At 42.0% G+C, this 24831-nt stretch overlaps 1 protein-coding gene across 8 annotated transcripts; it reads left to right on the top strand.

Moving 5' to 3' along the window:
- The first annotated feature begins 627 nt into the window (after nucleotides 1-627).
- gstk1 (glutathione S-transferase kappa 1) lies at nucleotides 628-23284 on the top strand. 8 transcript variants are annotated; one of them, XM_070965803.1, is made up of 8 exons: nucleotides 628-741; nucleotides 14196-14301; nucleotides 14389-14470; nucleotides 15073-15201; nucleotides 15714-15859; nucleotides 15967-16083; nucleotides 16173-16266; nucleotides 16588-16853. In XM_070965803.1, the coding sequence occupies exons 2-8, from the start codon at nucleotides 14233-14235 to the stop codon at nucleotides 16632-16634; spliced, it is 684 nt and encodes a 227-aa protein (XP_070821904.1). In that variant the 5' UTR covers nucleotides 628-741; nucleotides 14196-14232; the 3' UTR covers nucleotides 16635-16853. The 8 variants fall into 8 exon arrangements, with proteins under 8 accessions (XP_070821904.1, XP_070821903.1, XP_070821902.1 ...); XM_070965802.1 differs by having other exon boundaries at nucleotides 724-1135; XM_070965801.1 differs by lacking the exon at nucleotides 628-741 and adding an exon at nucleotides 13818-13982.
- Nucleotides 23285-24831: the final 1547 nt, after the last annotated feature.

The raw sequence follows: 24831 nt of genomic DNA, 5'->3' as shown, positions 1-24831 counted from the left end.
GAGAGGAAACAGGATGCAGACAAAGGTGGAGAACAGACAGGGAAATTTAAATCGAACTGGCATGATATGTAGAAAATGAAGACTGCTCAGTGCTTTAAAGATTTACTGAATGATTAGTAAAGGTGGTTATTAAAGGAAGCTGATGTATCTGCATGCACACAGTATATGTGGAAAGCAGCACCAGACATTTTGACTTGTCATACTGGAAAAAGCACAGGTGTGGCTAATAACATTAGCAATGGCTCTGTTAGTGTAAGCCATGACAGTGTGACAGTGAACCAACATGCACAACACCAGGACCCTGAAACTGAGGCAGCCCAACGGAATTCAGCCTTCATTTACTGTATTATTTACACCTGTGCTTTTCCCACTGTGACATGTCAAAATGTCTTTTGTGAACAAGGTCATTGAGAATATGGTTTACTGGAAAGGGGAAGACAAAGCCTGCTGGTACTGGAAGAATACTGGAAAAGAACAAAACATCAAGTGGCCAAGTTACTCAGCTGGTATCTGTAAAATAGCTAGGAAATTCTATATATTCATATATGTATTCTATATATCACTTTAAAAAAAAATAAAAATAAAATAAAACAAGTTTTTTTGGGCTAATGCACCACCCCATAATCCAGTCCAGGAGTCTATCTGTTGTCTTGGCAACCGCTAGTAAATTCACAGAAGAAGAAGAAGATGGTCGAGTTGGAGGAGGAAGCAGAGGAGGAGGACAGGAAGAAGAAAATAAAGGTAATGGATTTACCCCAGTTGATTTACACCGAGTTGTAGTCGTTCGAGGGGAGGGCAATAGTGTGGTGCTGTTAGCTTTTTTCAGACACTGGAGGCAGACATGTTACTGACGAGAGGGGGCGGAAGGAGAGGAAGGATCAAGACGAGCGAGTTGTGTGGAGCGAACGGCGGGTTGGAAATCACACCGTACCGTGAGTGTAGCGATGGGTGATAGTTCAGATGGAGAGACATGGGCTTTTGAGCTGGAGTATAGCCAAATGCCAAAATATGCAAGAAAACAGTCTTGGTCCGAAGCAAGTAGCGGAGGAGAGAATAGTCCAAATCGCAACACCAAGAAGATCCGAGCTACAGTTAACCAAGACGAGAACAGAGATGATGACAAGCAAGGGGAATGGTAAGTTATTGTTACACTCAGTAATGATAAAGGCCACTTTCACCCAGTTCAGGTGACGAACGCAATTGAAAAGGCAATTGGAAAAATAAAATATGCTAAATTGCTGAGTAATAGAAGAATCCTTATTTCTGCAATAAACAAAACACAACAGGAAAAGATACTTAAGATGAGCAGCCTGGATGGCGAAAAGATTGAGTTACATATTCCAGGAATAGCAGCAAAGTTGAGAGGAGTGATTACAAATGTGCCATTGGAAATGTCCATGGAAGAAGTGATGAGAGAGATACAAGGTGGAAAGGTTATAGAGGCCAAAAGACTTCAAACTAATAAAGGTGGTGTCAAATCTGATACTTTGTCAGTAGTATTGATGTTTGAGGAAATACTACCAACTGAGGTGAGAATGGGCTGGATTAACTATAAGGTGAGAGAGTACATCCCACAGCCTTTAAGATGCTTTAAATGCCAAAGAATGGGACACACAGTACAGCAATGTAAATGGAGGCAAAGGTGTGCAAAATGTGGAGGGGCGCATGATTATGGCAAATGTAGTAAGGATGCTAAGCTGAAATGTTGCAACTGTGGAGGTGAGCATAGTGCTGCATATGCTGGCTGTGTGGTACAGAAACAAGCCGAAGAACTACAGAGATATAAGATTGGGAATAAGGTGTCATATGCAGAGGCAGTAAGGAGTGTTGCAACCATTGAAAGGAAGCAGAGTAGGACTCATGAAAACATGTATGACAATGAGATGCAATACTATACTGAAGGCCTACCCCAGAGAACAAACATAAGGAGATTCCAATCAGAAAGGCCAGCACCTCCACAGTGAACATGTAACCACAAATGCAATGTTGAGGAGAACACCTTAATTGTAGAAAAGAAGAGCTTTGTAGCTTCTGTGTGTAAAGTTGTTAATGTAGCTACAAGACAAGAAAGGAAAAGCGACAGAATTAAGACGGTAGTGGAAGCTGCTGAGGATTTTCCAGGAATTAAAGACTTGAGGGCTGAAGATATACATAGGATGCTGAGCATAAATGTAACAGGGTAATTTATGCAGCAGTCGTGTGTGAAGGAGCTACTGTAGATGCACATTTGTAATATTAAGTATTATAATTACACAAAATTTGTTTATTGTTATTACCTGACACACTTGGGCCTCTGGAGTCAATATGTGGAACATTCACAACTCAGTTTCTGTACCCCTACGTTCATCTTTGGGGGTACCCCTCCTATAAAAGGGGTGTCTCCCGCCTTACCTCTCCCCCTTCTGCTGTTGTACTACATGGGAGAGGTAAGCCTCATTGCTCTTGCTGTAACGTCGGTATTTTAGCACTGTTAAACTACGTTTATAAGTTCATTTTTCAACCTAAGCTTGTTGTACAATATTTTAATATATTCCTGTGTCACTGAATTTGTGTAGGGGCTCGAGTTGTATGAATGTAATTGACGGAGGATTTTGTTTTTTACCTCTCGCTGTCAGGTATGTTTTCTGTGTTTTATTGCACTTCATTGAATGTAACATGTCCGCCCCTTCTGCTGTTGTACTACATGGGAGAGGGGCTCGAGTTGTATGAATGTAATTGACGGAGGATTTTGTTTTTTACCTCTCGCTGTCAGATGCCAAAAATAAACGGAGACCGCCTCCAAAGATATACACGGTTTGGGCCTCTTCATCACAACTTTCATCACAACACAACGCAGACAACACTAGAGCCCACCGGTTACATAAATAATGATGGTGGGTCACAGAGTGTTGTTGAACCTTATAATGGCATTCCATCTCTTACAATGGAATGCTAGAAGAATAATTGTAAATGGTCAGGAATTCAAAAAGTTTATAGCAGAATCCAAAAGCAAACCTGATATTGTTTGCTCAAGAAACTTTGCTTAGGCCTCACCTTGATTTTATTTTACCTGGTTATCAATCAGTGAGGTATGATAAAAGTGAAAATCAGGGTGGAGGGTGTGCAACTTTTATTAGGGATGGGATAGCATTTAGGATAAGGATAAAAGCCACATCAGGAATGGAATGTGTAGTTACAGAAATATGTAAAACAGATGGGAACATAATAATAGTTAACTTATACAATCCTTGTAAACCATTAAGACTAGAATCCTTAGAGAAGATAGTAAATAGACAAGGAAATAGAAGAGAAATATGGTGCAGGGACTTTAATGCACACAGTAGCCTTTGGGGTAGTAAACATACTGACAATAATGGTGAGGTGGTGGAAGAATTGATAGACGTGAGGCAGTTAGTTTGTCTAAATAATGGAAATTGACATAATAATTGGAGATTGACATACGCTCTAATACATTGTCAAGTATTGATCTTACTCTAATTTCTAATAATTTGGCAAGTTCTTGTGAGTGGAGTGTTAAACACAGTTCAAGTATTGGAAGCTACCATTTTCCAATTATATGCTCTATAAATGTCGAGATAAATATGCAAGAAAGGCCTAGTCATCAGAAGTGGAGTTTTGAAAAGCAGATTGGGGAAAGTTTACAGAACTGTGTAGAGAGTCAGTAAAATGGATTTCAGATGAGAGTAATATTGAGGAATGTGCATCTGAAATTTCAAATTTAATACGAAATGCTGCATTCAATAGTATACCAATGAAGACTTTGGGGGGAGAGAAGAAAATGGTTCTGTGGTGGAATGCTGAATGTACTCAAGCTATAAAGGAACGAAATAGTGCACTGAGAATGTTGAGAAATAACTTGTATCAAGAAAATATACTCAATTATCAGAGGAAAAAGGCTTTAGTGCTATGCCTCCCTCCACTTATGTAGTGATGACAGCACAACTGTTCTTTAATTCTACTGCTCAGGATTTATTCCCAGACGTGAGAACTGCAACCCAACATGAAACAGACAATAAACAATAAATCAAATATACAAACTGAACATAAATGTCCCTTTAACCTTGACAATTTTAACCTTAATACAAAAATAAAACGTTGTTATCTTGCAAACCCCATGCCATTCACACAGTACTCCATAAATTACTTATGTTTATCTTTGTCTTGTACTAAGCTTCAAATTGTTCTAACACAACATGAATTTAATCCTTCCTTATTCACGTCAGGAACCATTAATTCCATTATAACAGAAACGTTTTAACGTAAGCCTTACACGAATTGATAATTAGCCACATTAGCAATGGTTCATTTCATTAAATAAATAATCAAAACAAACGGAAAAAACACGAACCTCATTGGCTGCATAACTACCCATGGAGGGTAAGGCTTCTTCTGGAGGACCTCGACACGTTCAACATCAATTTCTACACACTTTTATACATCTAACAACAAACTTTTTCTCCGTATTTTCACACAATGTCTCTTTACAAATACGGTCCCCCCGAAACAACCACGGACATACAGTTCCAGCTCCATGTTCTTGGGGGTAGGAACCAAAGTCCAGTGAATGCGCTACTGAAAAAACGAACTGCAAACGCAAGGCAGTTACACTCCCACCGAAATCTATGATTTCTTACCCTAAATTACTTAGAATGACAACACACTAAGTAGAGAAAGAAAACAAGCCCTAACAACAAAACAAACATTTGCTTTGGTCCTTGGACTTCCCAGGGATAGTCACCTCAGACTGTACCTGAAGGGAGATAGAGAATAAATAGAGAAAAAGAAAAGATATATATATATATATATAGAGAGAGAGAAAGACTGTAGTCTTCAGTCTGCTTCCAACAGCGTCACTGTCTTATGGATGGGCCTCTCAAGGTGGACAGGTTTGGAGACGCGTCTTCCCTTCTAAGACGCGTCTCTCGAGGGCAGAGTCACTGATGAGCAACTTCAGTTTCCTCACTCTTCCATCCTTTCCTGGGTACACTACAACAACCCTTGCCAATTTCCACTGATTTCATGGTGTGACATCATCTTGCAGGAGAACAACATCATCAACCTTTGCATCTCTGCGGTCTTTGACCCACTTCGGTCTGTGCTGAAGATTCAGAAGGTACTCCTTCTTCCACCGTGTTCAGAAATGGTTGGCTAAGAGTTGAACTCAACGCCATCTCTTGCGGAGGTAGAGATCTTCATTGACAAACCTTCCAGGAGGTGGAGCGAGAATCGTGGACTTCATGGTCAGGATGTGGTTAGGGGTCAGGGGCTCTGGACTGGATGAGTCATTCAGGCAATCAGTGGTCAAAGGTCTGCTGTTGACAACTGCCATGACTTCATACAGGAACGTGCGTAGAGAAGAGCAGTCGAGTTGTCTGGCTGACTGTTCTAGAATGACTGTCAGGACACTTCTAATAGTGCGAATTTGTCTTTCCCAGACTCCACCCATGTGACTTGAGGCTGGGGTGTTCATGATGAACTCACATCCAAGTTCCTTGAGCTCTTCCTGATCCATCTCTTTCAGTGCTTCGGCAAACTCACGCCTAGCTCCGATGAAGTTTGTCCCTTGATCACATCTTATCTGGCGTACCTTTCCACGAATGGCGATTAATGAACGCAAAGCATTGATGAAAGCATCCGTGGTCAAGTCGTCGAGCATTTCAATGTGCACGGCTCTGGAACACATACAGGTGAGTAACAATCCGTACCGTTTTAGGTCCTTCCTTCCTTCCTTGACATAGGAGGGCCCAAAACAGTCCATACCGCAGTACGTGAATGGAGGCGTTGCTTCCATCCGGTCTTCTGAGAGGTCTGGTCCATCCCCATCAGGTCCATCCTCTGCTGCTCAGTGAATCTTCTGTACTTCCTGCACATTGTGCACTTGTAGATATGGGATGATACTGCTTTGCTACAGTCTAGGATCCATATTCCATTGGATCGAAGTGCATTCATGGTCATTCCTCATCCCTGATGTCGCACCCTCTCATGATAGTGCTTGATGAGTGATGCTGACACATGACTGTCTCTTGGTAGGACGGCTGGATGCTTCACATGCGGATGTAGAGCAGCATGAGTTAAGTGGCCTCCCACTCTGAGGACACCTTGGTCATCGAGGAATGGACTTAATCAGCACAACTTGTTGGCCTTGTTCTCAACTTGTGTACCCTTGGGCCTCTGAATGTACTGGATTTCCTTTGAGAAAGTTGCTTCTTGAACCATCTTGATTATGGTCAGCTCTGCTTCCCTCCTTTCCTCTAGACTGGTGGCTTCACAGGACCTTGGCCTGAGACCCTTGGTTTCCTTTACATTGCGTTTGAGTCTGGCAATAGCTTTCACTATCCTGGACCAGTCAGAAAACTTGTTCAGGCAGTCTAACAATGACCTTATCTCTTTCAGATGGGTGTTGTGAACCTGGACCTTCTTGAGTTCTGGGTCACTTCTTGAGATATCTCCCACCGTGACCTCTACACTTGGTAGCTCCTTCTGCCACAGAAACTCTGGGCCTGTGAACCAGTTAGAGGATGTGAGCTGCTCTGCTGTGAGACCTCTTGAGGCGTGGTCCGCTGGATTTTCTTCAGAAGCCACATACCTCCATTGTGTGGATTCTGTGCTCTGCCTGATGCGTTCCACACGGTTTGCTACAAACACGTGAAATCTTATGGCCTCATTGTTGATATACCCAAGGATAACCATTGAATCAGTCCAGAAGATTTCTTGTAGGCACTCTACTTCCAGTTCTTTCTTGAGCATGTCGCTGGTGCGGACGGCTACCACTGCTGCTGACAGCTCAAGTCTAGGTATGGTTGTGAGGCGCAACTCTTGATTTCCCCATAACCAAGGAACAGTAAACTTCACCTGATGTACCGACTGCTCTGAGGTACGAGCACGCACCATAGCCTGACACACTGGCATCGGCAAAATGGTGAAGCTCATAGTGCTGGACCTTGAAGCTTGATGGAATATAGCATCTTGGGATTTTAACATCAGCTTCATCACATTCTTCCTTGGGAATTGCAGCTAGGACTTCCTTGCTGTTGGAAATGAACTTGTGCAGCCGGAGTTTGCCTGTGCTGAAAAGCTCCCTTGCCTCCTTTACCAGTTGGATTGCTTGGTCCTTGGATGCAACACTTGACAAGCCATCGTCAACGTAGAAGTTACGTTGGATGAACCTTACGGTGTCTTCACTGAAGTGTCTTTGTCCTTCAGCTGCGAGGTGCTTGAGTCCATAGTTGGCACAGCCAGGTGACGAAGCTGCACCAAAGAGATGGACTTTCATCCGATAGATGGCAGGTTGGGCTTCAAGGTTTCCATTCTCCCACCAAAGGAATCGAAGGTAATCTTCTAGGTAATCTAGTCTTCTGCCTTCACATGGAACTGGTGAAACATACTTTCTATGTCACACATGATTGCAACTGGGCCTCTTCGGAAACGATACAGAACTCCCACCAAGGTGTTCGTCAGCTCTGGACCAGTCAGGAGATGGTCGTTCAAGGACGTCCCTTGGAACTTGACAGAGCAATCAAAGACAACACGTATCTTCCCAGGCTTTTGTGGATGATACACCTCATGATGTGGGATGTACCAAGCTGGAGCTTTGCGGATGTCCTTTTCTGGGACCTTTTCTGCATCACCACGGGTAATGGTGTCATCCATGAAGGTCTTGTAGTCCTTGTAGTATTGTTCATTCCGTCTTAACTTTCTCTCTAAGCACTTGAGACGGTGGATGGCGCACACTTAGCTGATAAGCTAAGTTGGGTCTGTCTTTCTTGAATGGCAGTGGCATTTCGTAATGACCATCACTCTTCTGTCTGATGCCCTTTTCCATTTTTGACAGGAATCTGAGGTCCTCTTGAGAGATGCGGCCGGCCTCTGAAACCCTTTCGATTAAGTCAGATTACAGCACCTTGATGATGTCTGCAGGCAAGACAACTTCCTTGATCTGTGTTCTACAGACATAGTGCACTTCTCGAGGTCTGAAGAGTACTGAAACCCTGGCATCACTTACTTCACTATGACTTGGTGACTTACCTCTTCCTTCCGGCGCCGTACGAGCGGCAGCCTTTTACAGCAGCTCGCTGGACTCTTAGGAGTTTTTCTTATCTTTCTGTTTTTCTCGTGTGTCTTTCTTTTTATTCTTTTAGTTTAACGTGTTTTTAAATATCTGGCGCATCAGAGACGCTAAACACGGCAACTCTGGCGCTACTTTGAGACCACCTTTACAACCCGTGCAACTTTTGACGCGTCTGTGGGTCCGTGAGAGACAATGGCTCCCATTGTTTACAGTAGGGATCAGCTGCTGGCCCTGCGTAACACAGCTGTGCGGCCGGAGGAGCGACCTGATGTCCCCCGTGAGATAAGGAGAAGGATGCGGGGGTGCCGTGCAGGGATTAAACATCACGACAGGAGGAGAGCTTACAGACCGACTCTCCCGTCCATCATCATGGGGAACGTAAGATCTCTCCCCAACAAGATGGATGAGCTGGCAGTGCTGACCCGACATGAACAGGATTACCGATGGTGCAGTTTGCTACTGTTCACGGAGACTTGGCTGGGAATGCAGCACACAGACGCGACTGTAGCGCTGGATGGATTTTCACTCGCACGGGCGGACCGGACAGAGAAGAGCGGTAAGAGAAAAGGAGGAGGGCTGGCAGTGTTTGTGAACGATAGATGGTGTAACTCCAGGCACATCACTATCAAAGAGCAGCACTGCTGCCCGGACATTGAGCTGTTGGCTGTTAGTCTGAGGCCATATTATCTGCTGCGGGAGTTCTCACACGCCATAGTGGTGGCTGTGTATATTCCTCCCTCTGCTAATGCCGAAGCAGCCTGTGACGTCGTCAACTCCGTGATCAGCAGGCTGCAGACTCAGAAACCACAGGCCCTCTCACTGATCTCTGGGGATTTTAATCATGCCTCTCTGTCCTCCACTCTGCCAAAATTCATCCAGTATGTCACATGTGCCACCAGAGACAATAAAACACTGGACTTATTCAATGCCAACACCAAGGAGACATACGAATCATCACCCCTCCCTCCTCTGGGAAGAGCTGATCACAAACTGGTTCATCTCCTGCCTGTCTACAAGCCCCTTGTTAACAGGCAACCAGCTGTGTCCCGCAGAGTGAAGAGGTGGTCTGAGGAGGCCGAAGAGGCTCTGAAGGACTGCTTCGAGACAACCGTGTGGGATATATTCAACGACTCTCATGAGGAGGACATCGACAGTTTGACAGACAGCATCACGGACTACATAAACTTTTGTGTGCAGACCACTGTACCCACCAGGACTGTACGGTGTCACTCCAACAACAAACCCTGGATTAATCCTGACATTAAGGCTCTTTTAAAGGAGAAGAAGAGGGCCTTCAAGTCAGGAAACATAGAGGAGCTGAAAACTGTTCAGAGGGAGCTCAGAAGGAAAATCAGGGAGGGGAAGGACAGATACAGGAGGAGAATGGAGGAACAGCTGCAGGAGAACAACACCAGGGGAGTCTGGAGAGGCCTGAACCATTTCAGGCCACCAGAAGCCAAACTCTCAGGCAGCTGGGGATTCAAAGTGGACAGATGAGCTGAACAGCTACTTCTGCAGGTTTGAGGAAACATCTGCCCCTCCCCCAGCTGTACCAGCACTGCAGCAGCCCTCCTTTGTTCTGCCAGCACTCTGCCAAAGTACCCCCCGCCCCCCGTAGTATTCAGCTCACCACCTCCAACGCCACCCCCCACTGTTCCTCCCAGCCCCCCATCCACTTCACATGACACTCAGCCCCCCTGCTCCAACTTGTCTCTCACACCTCTCCAGGTGAGAAATCAGCTGAGGAGGTTAAAGACCAGGAAGGCTGCAGGACCGGATGGCCTCAGTCCCAGACTCCTCAGATCCTGCTCTGGATCATTGGACATCTCTTCAACCTGAGTCTGAGACTGGGAAAGGTGCCGCGACTCTGGAAGACGTCCTGCGTGGTACCTAGGGCTGGGCCGATCTATCGATGTCTTGCAATAGACCCTTCATCAATATCAATATAAAATGCGTTCGATAAAGCGTTCGATAATTTTTTTTTCTTCGTCAGAAGAATCCTGAAGTTGCGAAGCGAGGTTGGTTGCATGAATAAAGGCACTCGCTCTCAGGTAACCGAGCGACGTAGGGAGTAATCGCTAATCAGCGAGAGAGACACGCTAACACGCCAATCATGTAACAGTATCAAGTTCGGTTGCGCCATCTCGTTGTCTCGTGTTTGTTGCTCTGCGAGGAGTGAGATGAGAAACAGAAAGTGAGCGCTGCAGCAAGCGAAGAAATCGTCGATAAAACAGGGAAAGTCAGCTCGCCAGTGTGGCATTTTTTTGGATTTTATAAGTCGGACCGTAGTCAGACCAATGTGGTCTGTAACTTATGCAAGACTTTCGTCCCCACTAAGACCGGTAATACCACAAACTTATTTAACCACCTTAGCCGCGCTCACTCTTTGGAGCGCAGCTGTATTTGCCAACGTCCGCCAACCGCAGCACCACCGCACAAGCAGCTGACCACCATGCAGAGGTATCTGCTTCAGCGCCTGATGACAAATCATCTAAAAGGCACGAAGACGTAACGGAGGCAGCGGCATATCATATAGCTAAAGACATGCTTCACTGAGCACTGTGAAGAAGCCAGGTTATAAACATCTCTTACACGTACTTTTTTTTTTTCTTAAACACACTTGCAATATAAATATAATTGAATAGTTCATGTATGTTTAGAGTAAGAAGAGTGACTAAAGTTGTTCATATGTCTAGGCTGGTTTTATAGTTCAGTCAGTGTTACTGTGCTGTCTATCATGTTTGTTTGTATGTTTGTATGTTACAGATGTCAAGTTTCTGCTATGTTTCCAAAACATTGCACATATTTGAAAACATTTTATTCAGCAGAAGGTGAATCAGCTTGTGAACTTTCTGCACTAAACCTGCAGAAAAAAAAGTTCTCAGGTTTCTCTCTGTTTACATTTTTACACTTTTTTTTACATTTATTATTTGAGTGTTTTCCATGGTTGTGTTGACATTTCCTTTCTGCCTTGATAGCTGAGGGGATTATAATCAGAGGAAGGTTAAATTTAAATTAAAAATGTTTAAATTGAATGTATTTTTCTCCTGGTCCTCATTTTAGATAGGTCATAAAAAATATCAATAATTATCGATATCGACCAATATAAAACACTTATATCGTGATAGAGTTTTCAGCCATATCGCCCAGCCCTATTGGGTTACTAAGAAAAAGCAGGCAAGAGGGGATGACCTAGACCTGCCTTTTAATTTGTATGAATTAAGACAAGCCATCTCCAACGCGCGGCAGTCGTCGCCAGGGAAAGATGATGTTTGCTACTGTATGTTAGATCACATGGATGACAGGTCACTGGGGGTAATATTGAAGCTATTTAACAAAGTATGGGATTCAGGGGAGGTTCCACAAGCATGGAAACACTCAGTAATAGTGCCAATTTTGAAACCAGGTAAAGGAGCATCAGATCCATCAAATTATAGGCCAATTGCACTTACATCCCAGTTAGGGAAGACAATGGAGAAGATGGTGACAGAAAGGCTGATGTATTTTTTAGAGAGTCTGGATCTTTTTTCATCGTATAAAAGTGGGTTTCGTAAAGGACGAAATACAATGGATTCAGTGCTTAGGTTAGAATCGGATATTAGGAAAGCACAGACAAATAAAGAAATAGTGATGGCAGTGTTCTTTGACATAGAGAAGGCATATGATATGCTATGGAAAGAAGGGCTGCTGATTAAATTAGATAAGTTGGGAGTAGGAGGGAAATTATATAACTGGGTATTGAGCTTCCTGTTTGGGAGAACGATAGAGGTGAGAGTAGGGCAGGAATTCTCTCCAATATATAAGGTTGAAAACGGAACTCCGCAAGGGAGTGTGTGTAGTCCAGTGTTCTTTAATTGTATGATCAATGACATATTTGAGGAGGTGGGAGGAGGAATAAGTAAGTCATTATTTGTTGATGACGGGGCCTTATGGGTGAGGGGGAGAAATCAAGAGTATTTGCAGAAAAAGCTGCAGGCAGCGGTTGAAAAAGTGGAGCAGTGGGCGAATAGGTGGGGGTTTAAACTGTCAGTGGCAAAAACCCAAGTAATTTGCTTTGCTAAGCGACATAAAGAGGTGTCAATAAAGCTATATGGTCAAACACTAGAACAAGTCAAAGTTATTCGGTTTTTGGGTGTTTTGTTTGATGAAAAACTTACCTGGAAGCAGCATATTGAAAAAGTGAGAGATAAGTGTAAGAATGTTAATAACCTTATGAGGTGTTTGGCAGGACGAGATTGGGGTGCAACCAGGAAGTCTCTGTTAAACATATATCAAGCTATGATGAGATCTAGAATAGATTATGGCAGTGTGGCTTATATGTCAGCAGCAGAGAGTCACCTTAAGAAGCTGGATGTGGAACAGGCCAAAGGGCTGAGGATATGTAGTGGGGCGTTTAAGACCTCGCCAGTGGCTGCTCTACAAGTTGAGGTGGGGGAAGAACCTCTGAGGATAAGAAGGGTGAAGCTCATGCTGGCATACTGGGTGTATCTGCAGGGGCACAAAAGGTCTCATCCAGCAAAAGCAATATTAGAGGAGTGTTCAGAGTACAGCAAGGCAAATTTTTGGAGCTTGGGCTGGGTTGGAAATATAAAAGCTGAGAGTGTTGGTTTATGTAATATGCAGTATGTGTCGAGTAGTTCTTTGCCAGACATTCCTCCTTGGGTATTTCAGGAGCCAGTGGTGGACTTTGGTGTTCAGTGCCAACTAAAGAAAAAATCAGGGCAAAGTGGTACAGGAGTTATTGTGCAAAGATATATTGAACAGAACTATGCAAACAAGCTATTGATATTTACGGATGGGTCAAAGGATCCAGAGACTGGGCACACAGGGGCAGCAGTCTACATTGCAGAACAGAGACTGGCAATTAAACAGAGAGCTACAGATCATGCCTCAGTTTATGCAGTTGAACCCTTAGCTATTACACTTGCCTTAAAGTGGTTGAAGGAAGGCAGTAATGTACATGCATTAATAGCATCAGACAGCTATGCAGCCCTAAGAAGTATTAAAACAATGAAGTCACATAGACAAGACCTAGTTATGGAGATACATCAACTGCTACATCAACTCCATAGCAGGGGGGGAACAGTCTGCTTTGTGTGGGTCCCAGCTCATGCAGGGGTTGAGGGCAATGAAGAGGTGGACATACTGGCAAAACAAGCAGTCAAAGCACAAACAATAAACAACAACATTCCGCTGGGCAGAACTGAAGGGAAATCAATCATTAAAACACATATGCAGAAGGTGTGGCAGGAATACTGGGACAGAAATGACACAGGGACACATTTTTACAGTATACAGAAGCAAGTGGGGGTCGGGCGGGTATTGGGCAGGAGCAGGAAGGAGGAGGTGGCCCTCACCCGCCTCAGGCTGGGACATACAGGGCTGAACAGCACATTAAGAATAGTTGGTAAACACCCTACAGGTAACTGTAGAAGCTGTGATGAGCAGGAGACAGTGCAACAGGTGTTAATGGAATGCAAAGAGTATGAAAGAGAGAGGAGAATGTTAAAAGCAGGCCTGGAGAAAGAGAAAGTAGGATTCACACTAGGGAATCTGTTACAAAGATCAGAAGATATTAATAAACATGTACGAAGATATTTGAGGAAAACTGGTTTAGTTGAGAGGATCTAGATTGGGTTTGGAGGGGGTTCTCCCCTCCTTTTTTTTTTTTATTGCTAGCTTCCTGTTCCACAGTCCAGTCCGGTAGGTGGCGGCAATGCGCCTAATAGTAGGATGCCAGCCGCCAATCAAAACCAAAAGAAGAAGAAGAAGCGGCTGCTGCTGCTGCTGCTGCTGCTGATTTTGATGGTGATAATATGTTACTGCGCACGTTCGTGGTTCAGTTCCGACTAAGTGATACTAACTAGCTAATTAAATGCTACATGTGATTCTTTGACTGCAGCGCTACAAATAGGTAAGGTTCCTCAAATCGTAGCAGTAATTCAGCGCTGGTACGTCTGTTATTTGTTGACTGATTTTACGGTTTGGTGAAGTACTGATTTGACTAAACATAACATCGAGCAGTGCTGCCTCAGGTCGGTTGAACTTTGACACACTGCTGTACAGTTGGACTGTCTGCAAGGCAAGAAACACCTCACCTTTAACTTAACGTTTCATTTAACCGTAGCGTTAACAGCGAAAAGTAAGAGCCGCTGACTCCAAAGATGACATCCGGGACAGTTATCGAGTTCTTCTACGATGTGGTTTCTCCGTACTCGTGGTTTGGCTTTGAGGTTTGTTTCGTATTTATGTCAGCTTTAACAACACATTCACAGCCGAAGTTATAGATGAAGCCTGACGCAGCTCGTCTCTGTCCACAGGTCATATGCCGCTACAGAAACGTGTGGAATGTAGAGGTCAAACTGCGCCCTGCTTTTTTGGGGGGGATCATGCAAGGATCAGGTATATGTGCAACGGTGCGGACTAACTAAGTACATTTGCTCGAGTTCTGTGCTTATTGCAATTTTGAGGTATTTCCATTCCCTGCTACTTTATACTTCCACTCCTCTACATTTATTTGGTAACTCTCTTGTTCCTTTGCAGATTCACATGAACTATACAAAATAGAATCAGCATATAACATATGACATTTTATTTAAGATCAAAGTGAGATAAGGGGGCAAATTCACAGGCTATCAGTATATAAAGTTACTAAAGTAAGGTCCACATTTAGCAGCTGCAGCATTAAAGTGATGTACACACGAATGCATCAACAATAATATACATTATTCTGAATTGGACTGTTTAGCATAATGAGTATATTTTGATGCCTATATTTTTGTACTTGTACATAAAGTAACATTTTGAATGCAGGACTTTCACTTTAACAGTATTTCTACACTGGTATTGCTGCTTTTACTCAAGCAAAATATCTGAGTACTTCTTCCACCACTGCAAACAAATATTTTGGCACCTGTGAACTATTGCAGGGCATGTTGTTTGTTCTGACCTGTGGACACTGTTGGCACTCGTATGTTTCATATCCTCTTTATCTTTTATGACAGGCAACAAACCCCCTGGTCTGATTCCAAACAAGGCTCTGTACATGACCAAGGACCTGGGCCGCATAGCAAAGTATTTTGATGTTCCCTTGCAGGGTCCAGCCGACCCCTTTGAGGCCATGTTCGATAAAGGTACATTTAATGATACTGGTAAACATGATTATTAAAAGAAACTGATGATGTTGTCGTATATATATTTAGTAAACTGAATGTGTTTGGGTTTTTGTCAAAGAAAACAAGGCAAATCACTGCAAAGGGAACAATTACAATTACAATCTGTCATTCGGCGGACCCTTTTATCCAGAGCGATGTACATGTGAAAGAGGCTCTTATCATGCCAGTTGATATTTGGGCTGCAACAAATGATTATTTTCATTGTTGAGAATATTTTTCTCGATGAATTGATTAGTTGTTTGATCTATAGAATGTCAGAAAATGGTGAAAAATGTCAATCAGTGTTTCCCAAAGCCCAAGATGATGTCCTCAAATGTCTTGTTTTGTCCACAACCCAAAGATGTTCTGTTTACTGTCATAGAGGAGTAATCAGAGAAATGTTTCTCTTAAAAAAATACCCAACTTTTTCTTTAATGAACAAACCTGATGATGCAGCAGGTTTCAGTTCTTCCTCTGTTTTCTTCTCCCAGGCTCCTTGTCTGCAATGCGATTCGTGACGGCTGTACAGGAGAAACAAAAGGATGGAGACAAGCAGGTGGAGAAGTTATCCCGGGAGCTGTGGAGAAGGATCTGGAGTGAGGACAAAGACATCACTGAGCCGGCGTCATTGTGGGAGGTACCAGCTCATCCAGCCTGTTTGTGTTTGAGAAGATTAAGAAGAAGCATCATTTAGTTTTTTCATTTTCTTTTTTTGTTTGTTTGTTTTGTTTGTTTGTTTTGCAGGCAGGGAGGAAAGCTGGATTGTCTGACAGTGAGATTGAAGAAGCACTGAAGCTGTCCACCTCAAAGGAGATCAAAGACAAGCTGAAAAGAACAACGCAGTGTGCACTTGACCATGGGGTCAGTTGTCCTTCGGTTCTCTTTGTACATTCAGGCAACAGAAACATTACGATGCAATCAACAGACTCTCTCCTGCTGTCTCTTCCCAGGCGTTCGGCCTCCCCTTGTTGGTGTGTCATGTAAATGGAAAGCAAGAGGTGTTTTTTGGATCGGACAGGTTTGAGCTCATAGCCCACTGCATTGGTGAGAAAACTACTGTACTGTGCATCATTCACACACACAAAACACATCATGGAAAAATGACAACACATAGATTAAAGGGACATTTGACATAGCCTCAATCGGCTGTTGCACTCACTGTAAATCACCCATGATATGAACATTAGATAAATGACTAAAATGTAAATATACTGTTACTGACAGGCTTTTTATTTTGTGACTGACAGACGTTATAAACTGTGTTTGTCTCTTGTGTTTCTGTGGTTTTGTTGAGCATCTCATTAGCATTTCAAGCTGAAGCTGTCTTGAGATTCTGGCGCCGTCACACTTTGTTCTCTTTTTCAGGGGAGAAGTGGGTGGGACCTCAGCCCACCCAATCAGCCAAACTGTGAGAGAAGAAGCTGCCTTTGGTGTGCTCACAGATATTTGAATTTGCATCTCATTTGATTCATTTTCCCTGATTCTTCAAAATTCAGTTTTGATGCTGTGCCTTCTGAAAACAAAGCACTAGTTGGATTTCCAATAGACCTTAATGACAAAGTGTAGTGTTAATAATGTAACATGCTATTGTAGTGTTTATTGTGTGTCTATTAGAAGGAGCATTGGCACCTTCCAGGTGAGAAAGCTGGTAATCTTTTCTATTAAACTATTTTGTGATTGTTGCATCGTAATGTTAGTCTCCATTAATGGTCCGATGATCACTTTGGTCCAAATTGACATGTCTAAAGAAACTTCAACATTAGTGGTCCCAACAAGATGAATTCTACTGATTCTGGTGATCCCCTGACTGTTCCTCTAGCTCCACCATGAGGTTGACTTTAGTTGGTTTTGAGTGAAATGCCTCCATAACTACTGGATGGACAGCAAGGACATCTAGTGCAGACTGTCACATTCCCCTCAGGATGAATTCTAGTAACTGATAAGCCTTTAAAGTTTTCATCTAGCGCCATCATCAGGTCACAATTTCAATTTTTCAGGCACTTTTCATAATAGCTAAAACATGCTAATGACATTCCCATCATCCTTAGCTGCACGATGTTAAGTGCTAATAGTAAATGAGACACTCTAAATGAAGATGGTGAACATAGTAAACATGACACCTTGTTAGCACTCATGTGGTGTGTGACATTTCATATGGATGAGAACAAGGGAGTCAATTTCTGACTCTTTGAGCACAGCTTTGTTTGTTTAACCTCAGCATGCTCCCTGATTCTTGGATGGGAAAAAAAACACGAAAAGACCGGAACAATCCTTGTAGTTTCATGTGATCAAAGAATTCAGTATGTGGTGAAATGCGAAAAATACGGTTCATATTCAAAGGTGTCATTAAACATTAAGCAGGATAAGAGAAAAGGGACAGTGCTGCTTAACAGGCATTCACACATTGATCACATTCCCAACTGTCTGTAGTGCAGCATGTGCTCTTCAGAAACTTCACTTTGAAATCCACATACTTATAAGAAAGGAGTTAATTCTGTTTTTCACTTCATTTGTGTCCAAGAAAAGTCTCTTATATGTCGTGATAGTACATGTTGCTGCTGTCTTTAAAATAATTCAGCTGCTGAGAGACGAGAGCCCTTTGTGACCCGTTCCATCCCGACTCCACAAGTCCGGTGTGTTTTTAAAGTTTATTATAACAAAAGTCAAAAGGGGCAAACAAGCAGTCCAAGCAAAAAATGGAAAATAGTAATGATGGTAAACTGAAATAGACCGAACGTGGATAAACAAACGTAAGTACGGTCAACAAAAAATATGAGGCTCTCTCTGGCTCTGTCTTTCTTTCATTCTTTCTTTGTTTGAACTCCCGCCACCACACGCACTAAGAAACATAACCACACCCCAGGCTGTGCCCAACACAAATGACGTAATCAATGGAAATGACATAAAACCTAAAGCAAAATGGCAAGAAATATATTTTAGCTGCTACAGTACAGTATTCGATCATACAGGTGTAACCCAGGTCCCATGTAGTTGGAAATAAAACTAGAGTGGGCAATACGATGAGACTGGGCCTGGGCTTGTTGTAGGGAAAATACAACTTTTTTGTAACTCTAATACTGTACTTAAATAAAATGATGACCACCACAACTGTATTTTAAATGCAAAATTATCCTTTCCCAGGCATTTATTTACAGAAGTTGAATAAAATTCAAATAAAATATTTGGACTGAAATAGCAAAAATATAAATGTTGCAGAATGAGAAATATGGAAAATAAAAAAAAGGTTTTCAACACAAATTTCACAGGTTCCGTTTTTTTGTTCACCTTGCTTTCAACTAAAAAGTAAACCCCTTTTGGTTACCTTTACACTTATATCAGTCATACAAAATATACAGTATTTTAATTGCACAGTAAACTCAAACTCTGTAATATACCTGTGGGCCCACACACATTTGAATTACACCAAAAGTTTAACCCGTTGCAGGCCTGTTGACGACGCTCGGGTGCTGTGAGGCCCAAAACAACATTGGCCGTTTCACTCAACTGAGCTTAAAATAAAAGCATGTGCATTTTGGTTTTGGTTCTGTTGGTACTCACGAATCCAGGGGTATGGATAAGAGGGAAATGATGAAACTCTCACGGCGAATGGTAAGGGCAGTGGCAGCGTAATAGCCGTGGCAATGGCAATCGCGGTTCAGTCACACACGTGGCGATGGTACACAGCGGTGAGTCACAAGGAAGGCAAAACACACATAGCACGGTGCAGCACGCACACAGCAGGGACCGGTTGGAAATCCGTCTCGACCTCTCTCCTTCTCCAACGTCTGCTTCCTTTAACCATAATATCATAAAATTAACCACAATATCAAACGCTATCTCTGTTCAAGTTAGCATTAGCCCGTTTTAGCTTTGTAAACATCTGAATACTACAGCTACGATACAGGCACATTAGCACAGTTTGCTCTCGCTATTTAGCATGTCGCAAAATCCGTTACACATCCCGTCTCTTCACACTATAACAGTTTAGATATAGCACAACACATCCACATAAATATTATATTCACCTCTGGCAGGTTACACAGAAAGTTTATATCCAGGACCCACGAGTAGTCGACCTCCTCAATAAACTTAATTGCTCCCCACACCACGAGGCTTCTTCTTAACTCTCTCTGGTCGATAGCGTCGGTCTCTCCCCTGTCGTACGCTCAGTACACACCACACTAACCCGTGCCACTAGTCCCGCCCCCTTACACAGTAAACACACCCTGATTGGCTTGTGAGCTTGACCTCAACCAAAGGCAGAACACAAAATGATTGACACATGACAGGTAACAGGTTAGGTTTTACACAAAACACGGCTTCTTCCTCTCTTTTCCTCAGTTACTTTATGAACTTAAATGAACTTGATATTTATCTTTTAACATGTAAATAGTCTATTCTTGTAAGACACACATATGATATTTATACTTTTACACAGCACACATTTCAACTGTCTTTCTTCCAATTATTATGAACTGTAGGTATCATGAATTCGTCTTCTTAATATCATGAATTTTTAAAACATCATCAACATTATATTTTTTAACTGAATTTTTATGCACTGTACCCCATATGAATTTTGTACAGGGCTACACCGGCCTTAATAAAACAATGTTCTTGATAGGGAAAAGTAATTCAAATGAATGTTCGGAGTACAAAATAACAGAAGATGTGGAACATGTATTGATGCACTGTCGGAAATATAGGGGAGAGAGGACAGAATTAACGCGAAAGATAGCGGAGGCAGGTAGAGTATGGAGTCTCGAGGGTATTCTGGGAACGACAGGAAAAGGGGTACCGGACACACAGAAAGCTTTAGTGGAGTATTTGAAGGAGAAAAGATTATATTGTAGAATTTAAGGTAAGCTGAGGTTTTTTGTTTGTTTTGTTTTTGATTATGTTTTGTTTTGCTTGTTTAAAACTTCTATTTATTGATTATCAATTAATTGATATATAGGAATACTTGTAGTAACTCATGCTACATACTCCGGTACAGTAGGTGGCGGTATGCACCTAATAAGCTACGGTTGCAACCCGCCATTAAATCAAAAGAAGAAGAAGAAGAAGGTGACGATATGTTACTGCGCATGTCCGTGGTGCTTGCGATTTTGACTAAGTGATACTAACTAGCAAATTAAACGCTACATGTGATTCATTGACTGTAGCGCTACAAATAGGGAAGGTTTCCCAAATCGTAACAGTAATTCAGCGCTGGTACGTCTGTTACTTGTTGACTGATTTTACGGTTTGGTGAAGTACTGATTTGACTAAACATAACATCGAGCAGTGCTGCCTCGGGTCGGTTGAACTTTGACACACTGCTGTGCCCTTGGACTGTCTGCAAGGCAAGAAACACCTCACCTTTTACTTAACGTTTCATTTAACCGTAGTGTTAACAGCGAAAAGTAAGAGCCGCTGACTCCAAAGATGACATCCAGGAAACTGATCGAGTTTTTCTACGATGTGGTTTCTCCGTACTCGTGGCCTGCCTTTGAGGTTTGTTTCGTATTTATGTCAGCTTTAACAACACACTCACAGCCGAAGTTATAAATGAAGCCTGACGCAGCTCGTCTCTGTCCACAGGTCATGTGCCGCTACAGAAACGTGTGGAATGTAGAGGTCAAACTGCGCCCTGTTTTGTTGGCGGGGATCATGCATGGATCAGGTATATGTGCAACGGTGCGGACTAACTAAGTACATTTGCTCGAGTTCTGTTCTTATTGCAGTTTTGAGGTGTTTCCATCCATTCCCTGCTACTTTATACTTCCACTCCTCTACATTTATTTGCTAACTCTCTTGTTCCTTTGCAGATTCACATTAACAATACAAAATAGAATCAGCATATAAAATATGACATTTTATTTAAGATCAAAGTGAGATAAGGGGGCAAATTCACAGGCTATCAGTATATAAAGTTACTAAAGTAAGGTCCACATTTAGCAGCTGCAGCATTAAAGTGATGTACACACGAATGCATCAACAATAATATACATTATTCTGAATTGGACTGTTTAGCATAATGAGTATATTTTGATGCCTATATTTTTGTACTTGTACATAAAGTAACATTTTGAATGCAGGACTTTCATTTTAACAGTATTTCTACACTGGTATTGCTGCTTTTACTCGAGTAAAATATCTGAGTACTTCTTCCACCACTGCAAACAAATATTTTGGCACCTGTGAACTATTGCAGGGCATGTTGTTTGTTCCGACCTGTGGACACTGTTGGCACTCGTATGTTTCATATCCTCTTTATCTTTCATGACAGGCAACAAACCCCCTGGTCTGATTCCAAACAAGTTTCTGTACATGACCAAGGACCTGGGCCGCATAGCAAAGTATTTTGATGTTCCCTTGCGGTGTCCAGCCGACCCCTTTGAGGCCATGTTCGATAAAGGTACATTTAATGATACTAGTAAACATGATTATTAAAAGAAACTGATGACGTTGTCGTATATATATTTAGTAAACTGAATGTGTTTGGGTTTTTGTCAAAGAAAACAAGACAAATCACTGCAAGGGAAACAATTACAATTACAATCTGTCATTCGGCGGACCCTTTTATCCAGAGCGACGTACATGTGAAAGGAAAGAGGCTCTTATCATGCCAGTTGATATTTGGGCTGCAACAAATGATTATTTTCATTGTTGAGAATATTTTTCTCGATGAATTGATTAGTTGTTTGATCTATAGAATGTCAGAAAATGGTGAAAATGTCAATCAGTGTTTCCCAAAGCCCAAGATGATGTCCTCAAATGTCTTGTTTTGTCCACAACCCAAAGATGTTCTGTTTACTGTCATAGAGGAGTAATCAGAGAAATGTTTCTCTTAAAAAATACCCAACTTTTTCTTTAATGAACAAACCTGATGATGCAGCAGGTTTCAGTTCTTCCTCTGTTTTCTTCTCCCAGGCTCCTTGTCTGCAATGCGATTCGTGACGGTTGTACAGGAGAAACAAAAGGATGGAGACAAGCAGGTGGAGAAGTTATCTCGGGAGCTGTGGAGAAGGATCTGGAGTGAGGACAAAGACATCACTGAGCCGGCGTCATTGTGGGAGGTACCAGCTCATCCAGCCTGTTTGTTTGAGAAGATTAAGAAGAAGCATCATTTAGTTTTTTCATTTGTTTTTTTTCTTTGTTTGTTTGTTTTGCAGGCAGGGAGGAAAGCTGGATTGTCTGACAGTGAGATTGAAGAAGCACTGAAGCTGTCCACCTCAAAGGAGATCAAAGACAAGCTGAAAAGAACAACGCAGTGTGCACTTGACCATGGGGTCAGTTGTCCTTCGGTTCTCTTTGTACATTCAGGCAACAGAAACATTACGATGCAATCAACAGACTCTCTCCTGCTGTCTCTTCCCAGGCGTTCGGCCTCCCCGTGTTGGTGTGTCATGTAAATGGAAAGCAAGAGAAGTTTTATGGATCGGACAGGTTTGAGCTCATAGCCCACTGCATTGGTGAGAAAACTACTGTACTGTGCATCATTCACACACACAAAACACATCATGGAAAAATGACAACACATAGATTAAAGGGACATTTGACATAGCCTCAATCGGCTGTTGCACTCACTGTAAATCACCCATGATATGAACATTAGATAAATGACTAAAATGTAAATATACTGTTACTGACAGGCTTTTTATTTTGTGACTGACAGACGTTATAAACTGTGCTTGTCTCTTGTGTTTCTGTGGTTTTGTTGAGCATCTCATTAGCATTTCAAGCTGAAGCTGTCTTGAGATTCTGGCGCCGTCACACTTTGTTCTCTTTTTCAGGGGAGAAGTGGGTGGGACCTCAGCCCACCCAATCAGCCAAACTGTGAGAGAAGAAGCTGCCTTTGGTGCACTCACAGATATTTGAATTTGCATCTCATTTTAGTAATTTTCCCCAATTCTTCAAAATTCAGTTTTGATGCTGTGCCTTCTGAAAACAAAGCACTAGCTGGATTTCCAATAGACCTTAATGACAAAGTGTAGTGTTAATAATGTAACATGCTATTGTAGTGTTTATTGTGTGTCTATTAAAAATAAAAAAAACTATTTTGTGATTGTTGCATCGTAATGTTAGGCTCCATCAATGGTCCGATGATCACTTTGGTCCAAATTGACATGTCTAAAGAAACTTCAACATTAGTGGTCCCAACAAGATGAATTCTACTGATTCTGGTGATCCCCTGACTGTTCCTCTAGCTCCACCATGAGGTTGACTTTAGTTGGTTTTGAGTGAAATGCCTCCATAACTACTGGATGGACAGCAAGGACATCTAGTGCAGACTGTCACATTCCCCTCAGGATGAATTCTAGTAACTGATAAGCCTTTAAAGTTTTCATCTAGCGCCATCATCAGGTCACAATTTCAATTTTTCAGGCACTTTTCATAATAGCTAAAACATGCTAATGACATTCCCATCATCCTTAGCTGCACGATGTTAAGTGCTAATAGTAAATGAGACACTCTAAATGAAGATGGTGAACATAGTAAACATGACACCTTGTTAGCACTCATGTGGTGTGTGACATTTCATATGGATGAGAACAAGGGAGTCAATTTCTGACTCTTTGAGCACAGCTTTGTTTGTTTAATCTCAGCATGCTCCCTGATTCTTGGATGGAAAAAAACCAAGAAAAGACCGGAACAATCCTTGTAGTTTCATGTGATCAAAGAATTCAGTATGTGGTGAAATGCGAAAAATACGGTTCATATGCAAAGGTGTCATTAAACATTAAGCAGGATAAGAGAAAAGGGACAGTGCTGCTTAACAGGCATTCAAACATTGATCACATTCCCAACTGTCTGTAGTGCAGCATGTGCTCTTCAGAAACTTCACTTTGAAATCCACATACTTATAAGAAAGGAGTTAATTCTGTTTTTCACTTCATTTGTGTCCAAGAAAAGTCTCTTATATGTCGTGATAGTACAGTATTGGAAGATAACTAAGTACATTAAATCAAGTAAGCAGAGTTGGAGGTAATGGAGTATTTCCATTTTATGCCACTTTATACTTTGTATTCCACTACATCTGTTTGACAGATGCAGTTACTAGTTTATTTTCAGATTAACATTTAGCATAAAAACACATGATGATCTTATGAAATACAGTGCGTTATCATATATTCAACCAGTTGCTCCGAACCCTTTTGGCTTGGTGCCACCTCACATATAATCAGTGTCGAGCTGTGGCCCCTTTGCACTGTTCAGATTTCTTTAAGTTGTGAGCAGTTCCACCAAAGAAACTGAGTGTTTGAGGCTCAGGAGGGTCAGATTATCCAAGATTTCACAAAAAAAGCACAGATTAGAAAAAAAAAAATACAATTACTATATGTATTGATAACCTAATAATGTAATATATAATAATTTATGGCTTGTATTTTTTTCAAAATGAGTACTTTTATACTTAAATTGTGTTTTTTCTTCAGTAGAATTTTTCATGTAGGACTTGATCATTTTCACAATTTTCCACCACTGTAATAATGCATTTCCTTTATTGATAGTACACTATTTAAATCAAGTTGTAGGATTATTTGTCTGTGTTAAATGCACCTGAAAGAAATGTGGTGTATTATTATTGAAAAGCTACTCCAGAGACTGCAGAGCTTGTCATACGAG

The sequence above is a fragment of the Chaetodon trifascialis genome, chromosome 7, assembly GCF_039877785.1.
Source record: "Chaetodon trifascialis isolate fChaTrf1 chromosome 7, fChaTrf1.hap1, whole genome shotgun sequence".
NCBI classification, from domain to species: domain Eukaryota; kingdom Metazoa; phylum Chordata; class Actinopteri; order Chaetodontiformes; family Chaetodontidae; genus Chaetodon; species Chaetodon trifascialis.
Note: the sequence above shows the minus strand (reverse complement) of the source record. Positions and strands in the feature narration are given on the sequence as shown.